At 42.5% G+C, this 10,428-nt stretch overlaps 1 protein-coding gene across 1 annotated transcript; it reads left to right on the top strand.

Annotated features, from left to right (window-relative positions):
• Positions 1-627: 627 nt before the first annotated feature.
• On the top strand, positions 628-9,646 carry LOC112281373 (MAG2-interacting protein 2). The gene is made up of 9 exons (XM_024517803.3): positions 628-1,076; positions 1,215-1,270; positions 1,846-1,969; positions 2,094-2,781; positions 2,909-4,115; positions 4,295-4,654; positions 5,035-6,136; positions 6,362-6,615; positions 6,801-9,646. Exons 1-9 carry the CDS (start codon positions 1,007-1,009, stop codon positions 9,462-9,464), a joined length of 6,525 nt encoding a protein of 2,174 aa, XP_024373571.1. The 5' UTR covers positions 628-1,006; the 3' UTR covers positions 9,465-9,646.
• The last annotated feature ends 782 nt before the right edge of the window (positions 9,647-10,428 follow it).

Genomic DNA, 10,428 nt, shown 5'->3' with positions numbered 1-10,428 from the left:
AATGTATATATATATATATATATATATATAAGTTCTTTTAAAATTTAAGTACATGTTTATGTTTTTTTTGTGCTATATAATTTTTATTATACTTTTTAAATATCAATATTAAATTTATTTTTTAAAATTAATATATTAAAATATATATTGTAATTTTATTAATAAGGTCAAAATGAATAATAAATATTATGAAATACATGTTAATTTATTATTTACATATTAATTAATTTATATTATATTAAAGCCAATATATTTGTACATTCAAATACTTCTATTCTTCATTAACAACCAATATTTATTTTGAAAACACCCTTCATTTTATTACGAGTATATATGTATGCAAAAATCAATAGAAGTTGTATTATGAACTCTGTATTAGGTGTTACTTGATCTTCAAAAATGTAATGGTCGTAGGATAACTCGGGCTTCCGACCTTGAATCGTTCAAGCTCATATTTCCGCGGAGGAATGGTGCTGTGAACTGGATTGCTCATGCCAGCAAGGACATGGAACAGTCGTCCTCTCCATTTGCATGAGCGATTCCAGACGGAATCCGTCGTCGTCTTCGCACGGAGTCGTCCTAATTGTCGCCGGGATGCTGAGCTTCGTGTTGTCGCTTTTCGTTGCTCTCCCTTGTTGCGAATTTTTCTTCGCTCCGTTTTTCTTTTTTCTTTTTTCTTGCTGATTCGTTGCTTGTTCATCCCCATCGCACAACTTGCTGGAAAAGCATTGTGTTAATTCCTGCCCAGTCTTCTCCCGGGTTTGTGTTTTCATATTTTGAGGGCAAAGGATTCTCTTCTCTTCCACCCTTTGCAATCTCTGCTCAGCAGAGCGACGGATTCCACTCGGACATTGCGAGCGCGATGGCTTGGATGACGAAGGCAATGCTGCCATCCTGACGTTGTAGGATTGGGAATTGGTTTCAGGATCAATTGATTGATTCAATCACGGCGGGGTCTTGATTTGGTGGGCGGAGTGGAGCTGTGGGAGCTTGCTACTTCGTCAAGATGGACGAGGGCAGCGGCTCTGTGGACATGAGCGGATTTGACTACGCCTCTCACAAGACTTTTGATGAACGTGAGTTGCTGCTTTTGTGGATTGATTTCTCTTTTGCTTCAGTTGCGATTCGGTTTTGTGTGCGTGATGTAAGACACTTCTGGAGAATTGGAGTCTGGTTTTGCGGAGGGCAATTTAGTTTGATTTTTGGGTGTGTAGGGTATAAGAGATCGGCGGAAGGGCGTGCGACGCTGCAGAAGTTTATCGCGTTGCAGGTATGTTCTGAATTAGGCTACCTTGTTAGTTAGGTTGGTTGATGAGACTTAGGGTCGCCAATCCGTTGGTGGTGGGTTTTCGTGAGCTCGCGTCTGCAAGTTATGGATGGGTGCAAGGTTTGTAGAAAGTGGGTTCTAGTTCACTACTCTCAAAGAATTTAGGTGCCAGTTGGGGATTCTTTACTTCTGTTTGCCAGAAACATATTGCACTCTTTCTGGATCACTTTGTGGAGCCCTGGTTTTGCAACGGTCGCACTGGTTGGCGAGTTTGTATGATTTGTCTTTTAAGGCCTCTCACTTGGTATGAAGCATCTGGCTAATGGCTAGTGAAAGAAAGAGTAGTCAAGTAGTTTTATTTGCGATGTTTCATTTTCAAGATTATTCTCTTCAGTGTAGGATTGTACAATTTTTTCAAGAGGAGCAATATGAAAAGCTACGAGGACATGCTTGGCTGTGGAGTTTAATAAGACTTCAAAGGAGAACACTTAGTTTTGTAAGAACGTAGTGATGTTCACAAGTCTGGTGGGGCTTTTCTTTCATGTGTTGTGAGGCAATTAAATTTTGTCGCTTTGCAGGCTCTATTGCAGATCTTGAAAACCATATGGGTGTGTTTAGGAGCACTCAGGGGACACTCTCTCAATTACGAGCTGGTCGCTTCTTGTGTCTTTGGTGGAGCAGCTGTGATCCTGGGAACATTAGGTGTGCATTGTTTTACTGCTTTCCTTATTCCTTGAGAGGGTTTAGGATTCTGACAGGGTTTTACTTAGAGCTGGTTAAAATGACGTTAGTAATGGGCTTACAAGATGGTCCTTTGGTGTGACAGGGTTGAAAGGAAACTCCAAATTGCTCCGGGTCTACATCTTGTTAACAGTCATCGCTGTTGGGCTTTCTGTACTCCCTTTCGTACCAGGTCAACCTATTGGAAAGACAAGAACTTCTGCAATGCTTGGTTATGGATTCATGGGTGCTGTTACTCTTTTAGAATTGTCCTTATTACTCATCAGCCGTTTCATGTTTGGAACTTTATACACCTTGTTAATTAATATTGCGGAGGAGAAGTATCCTGCTGCTTTGAGGTTGGCTGGAAAGTATGCGCTAGATGCCGAAGAAGTGTACAATGCCCGTTGGGCCATCTCCAGTTTTTTACGTGAGATTACTGAGGGGAATTATGCTGCTGCTTTGAGGTTGGCTGACAAGTATGCGCTGGATACTGACGAGGTTTACAAAACTCGCTGGGTTCTGTCCGATTATGGGCGGGAGGCGATCCAAGAGAATCTTGCTAAATTGCATGATCGAAAGTGGGTTGTGAATGAATGTCGGACTAGAGTGTGTCAAACTCAGGAAGCCATGGATGCCCTACTTTTGTATGGTCTTGTGGAGACTGAACCTTACAGGCACGAGGAAGAAGGTGACAATGATGTCGATTCTACTTGGTGGTTCCGCTATGAAAGACTCCGCCTCTTACAACGTAAAGACAGGCTGGAGACATTTTTGGGCATGTATAGCGGCAGGTAAAGTGTTTTACACTTGCAGATCTGAACTACTTTGGTCGTACTTGTTTTTGAAGCTTTGTCTCGCATCTTCTTTGCATCTTTTTCAATGTATTTAAAGTTGCACAAACCGTCTTGTTATGAACAGATATTTTCCAAAAGAGTATGCCTATTTTTGCTCCGCGAGCTTACAACGCCTCGCATGTGAATATGCTGAAGGGGGAAGAATAGGACCTTTGAGTGTGCTTTTCAAGCGTCACGTATACTCTTTAGCTCCAGCTGTGCTGAATATTTTAGATGCACTTCCTGAGACTCTTCCACCGCACAGTTATTCATCACTTTTACCTGAAGTCACGCCTCCACGGGCTTTCCTCGTTCGTGAAGATCGTGACTGGGTGGAGAGTATGAATACCGTTGCTAGACTGAACTCTGTCAGGGATACACTGGGTCAAATGGTGGATGACGTGAAATTATTGGAAAGCACAGAGCATATTGTAAACTTGACACTCGGTCTTTCATGGCCTACAGAGGTGGAAATTACAGAATGGTACAAAAATCGAGCACGAACAATTGATAGGATAAGCGGACAGCTGGAGAATAGTTTGTCCTTATTGGACTGGGGTCAACGTAAAGGAGTTACAGGGTTAGACTCATTGTTTGAGGATGTGTCGGACCTGATTAAGGTTGTTTTGACTAGTGACAAATCTGAAGATTCAACATTGGTTTTGGACCTAGAAGAGTGGGAATCTCTGGATGAATACAAGAAGTTCCAGGTGATGCTGGAAGGTGCTCAAACCGACACTATAATGGACAGGCTCAGAGAGCAGGCTATTCCCTTTTTGCATCGGCGTCACCACCAATTATCTTCATCTTTACCATCCAATGAGTCTTCTACTACAGTGTCCTCCGTTTTGGCTACTTGGTTGGGAGAGATAGCACAGCAGAATAGGCTTGAGCTTTGTGCTGCTGTATTTGAGGAAGCTTCAAGCGGTTCGAATGGAAATGGCCTATTTGTAAACGAATCAGACATGGTAGGAGTGGCATTGAGCTGTATCTATTTGTGTCCGGCTGTGGATCAGTGGCTGTTAATGAAGACCATTTTAGCCAAGCTTGGTCACAGCTTAGACTCCCCAGGTAAGGGTGGTGGTGGTGGTGGTCACTTCCAGGATTCTCCCCGGAGAGTGGGTCTGAGGAAGGGATTAGTAAGTCGTTTTCGCAGTTCTGTTAGCAGTAAACCACCACCTGATATGGAGACTGAAGGTGGCAGTCATAGAGCTAGTTTAAATCTCGGTGATGTGAGACTTCGACAAGCCGAGGCATTAGTGGACGCTGGCCAACTTTTGTTTCAGTACGAGGTAAGAGTATATGTTTCTTGTTCATAACAATATTCCTATGTAGTATCGTTAAAACCGCATTTGGCTGATTCTTGGCTTTCCTGTATTAGTTGAATGTACCCTCAATTTTTTTTTTTAGATTCAAAAGTAAGTGTTTCATGTGATCAGCAGAAGTTTTGACGCATGTATGCTTTTTGAAGGTTGAAACAACAATGAAATTTCTGATGAACTGCGAAGAGAATGTTAATGGAGCCAAGCAGCTATTAGAGACTCTGCTGCGGAAATTTTCAAGTCGAAATCCACCAAGATCGGACAGTGAATGGATGGTTTTATGGCGTGATCTGTGTACACTACAGGATAAAGTCTTTCCTTTTTTGGAGAAGGATTATTTGCTAGCTGAGTTGTGCAAGGGTTCGATGCAAGCTGGAAAATTTTCTTTGGCCAAGAACTATTTGACGGGTACCGGAAACATGTCATTGCATCCTGACAAGGCAGAATTAGTTGTGTTGGATACTGCCCGTGACTTCTTCTACTCAGCACCGTCCTTAGAATCACCAGCTGTAAGTCCGTCTATTTTTGGTTTGAGGTTGGGGCGAAACTCTTATTTCACTTGATTACTGTTGGTGCCTTTCGCACCTTCTGATCTTTTCTTTGATACTTCGGGAGGTATCTTGTGCTCCAGATAGTCAACTGAATTGTGTGCTTTGCCTTACAGGAGGTGTGTTGAGCTCTGATGTTGAGGTTGAATCATTTTAGGTAGAGAACCCATCCCCAACAGTTACCCAAAGCCAACAATGAATTAAGGCCAGTGTTTATGCTTCGCCTATCCTAGATCACTGCTGGATTTAGGAACTGTCGGGGATGGATCCTCAGACTGTTTGTGTCGACGATAAAAATCCTTAAATAGGGAGTTTGATGTAATCTTGAATTGTTGTTGCAGATTGAGATGGCAAGGAATTGTCTCGCTCTCCTTCCAAGGAACCAGGCAGTGACAATGGAAGAAAATACAATCGAAGCCGTTACCGTGAAATTGCCGATGCTAGGAGTCTCACTCTTGCCACTGGAGTTCCAGCAAGTGCAGGACAAAATGGATGTGTTGCGAATGGCTTTATCAGCACGTCCGGATGCGTACCTCAATCTTCCCGAGCTTATGGAAGTGGCAATGCTTCTTGGGCTGAATTCTCCTCGTGATATTGCAAGAGTTGAAGCTGCCATTGCCCGAGAAGCAGCTGGAGAAGGGGACTTTGCCCTTGCCCAAGATCTCTGTCTAGGTCTTGTGAAAAAGGACCACGGCGAAATTTGGGATTTGTGTGCTGCTCTCGCTCGAGGTTCTCAAACAGAGAGTATGGATTTCAAATCACGTGCACAATTGATGGGATTTGCTCTTTCCCATTGTGATGCAGAGTCAATAGGACAGCTACTGGCAGAGTGGAAGGACGAAAGCATGCTCCAGGAATGTCGCATGTTAGGTCTCTCTCCAGCAGCTGGGATGGATCCAGAAGGAACATCAAGTCTTGAAGCTCTTTCTAGCATTATTGTATCTGATGAACAGAGTCCTGATATATTCAGACCAGAGCATAGAAAAAATGCAAGCGTTACTTGTATTCAGTTCCCTGGGCTTTTGGAGCTAAGCTCAAATGACAACTCAAGAGAGGCTGAAAGTAATGCCGACATTTGCCACGAGTTGGCAAGAGAGTGTAGCAAGCCGAGTGCAATTGCCACTGGTCTTTTAGTTCATGATTTAGCTAGTCATGGCCTCGTCTGGAGCGACCACCTTGTTGTAAAACTGGCTCAAGAAGCACTTAGTTCACGCAGCAACTACAATGATAAAGTTGGTTGCGGTTATTTGATGAACGTGAAAGATGCTCACATGGGTGCAGAGGTCTTGGAGCAAGAGGTGAGCAAACGCCATCTATACGAGGAAACTGTGCAAGTTATGCACTTGGCCCGGTTGTATGCTGCTGTGCAGGACGCAAGCTTAAGCTCAAGCCTATTCTCTGAAAGGAGGGAGATTTTGCTTTCATCCCTTTCTTCCTTAACAGGTTCGCAAATTTCAATTTTTTAGATTCCTTGTGGAGGTTCATAACATGATTTTAGAAGCTTCTCGACTTTGAAACTACTATTTTTGTTCCCTCTTACAGTTATTAAATTTCATATCACCTTTTTATGTTTTTTGTATTTTTAACTCTTTTAGAATTCCCTTAGTTGCTTCTCTGATGCTTCTTGTTAATCAGATGTTGAGCTAGTCTACTACTTTTTGTGTGCAGAATCTGACAAGCAAGGAACTGAATCATCTCGGTGGACGAATCGGAGGGTGAGAACGGAAGAAAAGCTGAAAGAGATGGGTCAAGTGAGGACACTTGAAAGAATGATACCAGATGCTGACGTTGCACGTTTCTTTCAAGGAGATCATGAATATATTACTTCCAAGGTTCTTGAATTAGTGGGCCCAAATGCAAAGAAGATCAACCTAACTGATGTTTTGGCACTTGCTGAACAATATAGAGTTGATAGATGGCAGGTAATTTCGTCAACTTTCTGTTCTTTTAATATTTTATGCTTTGTATTATGACTGTGCTTTAAGTATTTGGCCGTTAGCACATTTTCTTACTTCATTGTTTGAAAAGCTGTTGGTTCTATCTTTCTGGAGGTTAAACGAAACATCAGGTATTGTCGTAAACTAAAGTGAACACGTTTGAGTTTCAGGTGCTAATCCATCAGTTGGAATCACTGTTCTGGTCTGAATTGGTTACCGAGGATGAGGTCACACTGTTTTGGCGACAATACGGGCGGCAACTTTTGGAACGGCCAGAAGCTGTTCTTGATGAACTCATTCCTGTGTACGCGGATTTAGATGGTGTGAATAAGAAGCGTTTGTGTCAATATTTTCAAGTACTTGCTGATTGTGCCAGTGTACTTGAGAATGAAAGCGAGTACAAGAGGAAGAGCAATTACTGGGGTGTAGCTGCAAAGGAGTCACTTGAGGCATCAAGAGTAGCTGCATATCTGGATTTCAAGCTTATTGTTGGATTGGAATCTGTTCACTCTCACGCGTTGCTAGAAGTAGCACACCACGTGGATTCGTCAAATGTTGACCATTTAGCTTCTATCATAAGCCACCTACATGAATTTGCAGCGGGCGACCAGTTCCCTACTTCCAATGCTGTATATATGGCTTTTGTTGAGAAGGTATTAGGTAGTGATTTGGTCAACTCCGAGAAAGAGGCGGCATCTATCAAGCAAGTGGAGATCTTCGAGAATATTTTGGAAAGATACAATGACTGCTGTGTCTATTGTCACCTATTGTCTCCGGAGGATCTGCTCAGATTTGTTAATATCGTTCTGCGGAAGAGTATCTCAAAGTGGAATGGTGTTTATACAGAGGGTGGCCAACATGCTGCGGCTATCATGCTGCGATTGTGGACCAAAGTTTTTGGAGATGCAGAACGGTCGCTTGGGTCGAGGTTGCAGGATAATGAAGAGGATGTTTTCTTGCAACAACTGAACGCAGCACACACTTGCTGCAGGACGTTTCAGGATACTTTGGACCAGAAAATAATCAGTGGACGGCAAAGTTGGGAAGTTGAAAATGGTATCGTGAGAGAGGCACACTTATCCGACTTCGCTGGAGAACCTCTGTCCTTAATCTTTGACTCTTCAGCACATTTTACAGGGGTGAAAACTCTCGATGCTTGTATGAAGTTTTTAAGCCAAATGGTTTCAGCTGGTTGTTCTTTGAGAGCTGTGTTGGAAGTCGTGAAGTCTCTGGCGGCAGCAAACCATGTCGGTAGTGTTAAGGATGATGACCAGATTCTGGCAGACTCTCAAGATTTGCAGCAATTCATAACCAGAATCTACTCGCTCATAGTTGACTCATCTTTGGAGACCAATGAGTCGAGTCTGTTTAAAAAAGACGATAGTACTAACAAGGAGAATTTATTAGGTGCCTTGACCTCACTATGTTCCTATGGTGATGAAAGAGATTTTGAGGCCGAGGATACACCATCGCTAAACCTCCTGTCTGAGACCAGGCAGCTCGTGTGGCAACGGCTGAGGGTTTATGCTCACGATGACCAAGTTCCAACAAATAAGCGCATCTCTATATTGGAGCTCCAAGAAGCCTTCAGCATGGGGAAATTGGATGGACGAGATGGGCTTCCTCTGTCTTGGGGTGATTGGGATATATCGTCCAATGATCAAGTTGGAGGAACCAGAACAGCTGATGTATTTCAGTCTCAAAATAGCCTTGTGGCCTTGAAATCTACTGAGGTAGTTCGTCGCCTCTGGCCGGAAAGACAAATATCCAGTGAAGACCTTGCCACAGTAGATTCGGCCACTACATTGTTCACAGATCTACTAGCAGATGCATCGACGCGTGAACATCTGCTGAATTTGAGTTCTCTTTTGAAGGAATGGGATCCTATATTTGAAGCTGAAACAAGCAAGGAACAATCTGAGGTGTCTGAAGAATCAGGGTGGGGAGTTGATGAAGGTTGGGAAGAATTTGACGATGAATTGAAGATTCATGCATTGCACTTATGTTGGAAGAATCTTTTGCTAAAAATGGTGGCTGCCGGATGCTTAACAAATGTGTTACATATACTGGATGGAGCGTTGGTACATTCCTCTATTGCTATCCTAACTGAAGCTGAAGGTGATGAGCTGGTTACAAGCATTAAATCTCATAACAAATCATCTGCGCTCAAAGTTTCTCTTCTCCTCCCCTATAGCTCCCTCCGAATGACCATGCTAGCTCTTGTGGAAGATGAGCTGAGGGACAACTCTCAAACGGATATGCTAGATTCCTTTGAAGGTGGACTTCAGGGAGAACCTGCTGGGCAGAAGACCGCACTGACATCTAGCGTGGACGAAGAACTGGTTGGACTCCTACTCTCTGCAGACATTTTGCCCACAGTGGCTGATAATTCTAGTTTTCCTAGGCTCTTTGCTGCTGTATGTCGGGCTCTTGGACGTCTGGCAGGCGAACTGCAGATTCGTCAATTAGAAGAGCTAGAAGGATCTAGCGTCTCTGCCAAAGACGGCCCCCTCCTCCTCATTGCTTTCCCTTTATTCGTTGCGGAGCTTACTCGTGCTAAGTTTTATTCCGCTGCTGGTGCCCTGGTACTGCAATTCATGCGTGTGCCACCCTCCCTGGCTGTCTGGAGTGCTGCATACACAGCTCTCAAACGCTATTTGGAGGTCCTGTGCGAATTTGAGATGGATGCAGAATGGTGTATGGAGGGCAGTCGGAGGAGTTCGAACTTGCCAGTAACGATGCATCACCTTGCTAATCGAATGAAAGATATTCCACGGGCAGGATTGGCTGTGCTCACCAAGGACATGAAGCCTCTTGAGTCTACCGGATACTAACAACAGACTCGACAAGTTTCTGAATTTTTAGACTAAATTTTGGGGTCCCAGTGAGCAAGTATCTGAACTTTAGAGTACGAATCATTACTAGTGGGTAGTGGGTGTGGAGAAACATGTTTAGATTATCCATCTGTAAGCAACCACTTGTAAATCAGAATTCTAACACACCCAATCCTAAACAAGTTTGTAAACAATACAATTTACTATGTGCTTGCTTTACAACCCATAGCAACCTGCATCACTTCGGCTGTAAAACCGTGCATCCTTGAACAGACTTCCGAAGTAGAAGCGTTACTTGATATTGTCTGAATAGGCTTAAGTTAAGAAGGATACAAAGAGTCACTTTTCCTCAGAATATCTATCAGCTGCCTGGGGTTGATACAAGTTAAGATGGAGGTAGCCAACCACCTTTGTCCATATGTAAAATCAAGCAAGTTAAAGGAATGAGCAAATAATTTATGTAGTTCATGCATACAAAGTTCCAATATATATTCACAACTAGATTAGGTGTAAGTAGTGTGGTCGTGGTCTGTGGTTCTAGTGTGAACTAAATGGCCTGTGGTTCAAAGAAAAACATTCCAATTATATGAAACGAATTGCTATAATGGACAGCACAGTTTTGTAGTTTTTAGAGTGCAACAAAAATATCAAGAATTAGGATTTGGCATAGCCTCAGTTGTGCACAAAAGCTTGGTAGTTTGTTTGAGTGTTTTTATTTTATTTTTTATTTTTTATTGCAGAGTAAATTTAACTAGATGTAGTTTGATTTTATTAAAACTATTTGTTCAAATGGTTGGTCGTGAAATTATTGTTGACATTGATGCAATTCAGGTGAAAAATATTTACTTGTAAAAATATAAAATTATTGCTTACTTCATAGATAGAGTATGATCTTTGAAAGAATTTGGAAAATTAGATATATGTGTTAGAGGCATCAAAAAGGATCTAATAACATTGCAAAGAT

The sequence above is a fragment of the Physcomitrium patens genome, chromosome 1 (assembly GCF_059467195.1).
Source record: "Physcomitrium patens ecotype Gransden chromosome 1, ASM5946719v1, whole genome shotgun sequence".
Lineage (NCBI taxonomy): Eukaryota > Viridiplantae > Streptophyta > Bryopsida > Funariales > Funariaceae > Physcomitrium > Physcomitrium patens.
Note: the sequence above shows the minus strand (reverse complement) of the source record. Positions and strands in the feature narration are given on the sequence as shown.

Bases quoted from the DNA above. Each gene is read 5' to 3' on its own strand.
- LOC112281373 (XM_024517803.3), top strand. From the start codon at position 1,007: ATGGACGAGGGCAGCGGCTCTGTGGACATGAGCGGATTTGACTACGCC. The intron at 2,782-2,908 runs GTAAAGTGTTTT...TGTTATGAACAG, and splicing joins TTGGGCATGTATAGCGGCAG to ATATTTTCCAAAAGAGTATG. The intron at 6,616-6,800 runs GTAATTTCGTCA...TTTGAGTTTCAG, and splicing joins ATAGAGTTGATAGATGGCAG to GTGCTAATCCATCAGTTGGA.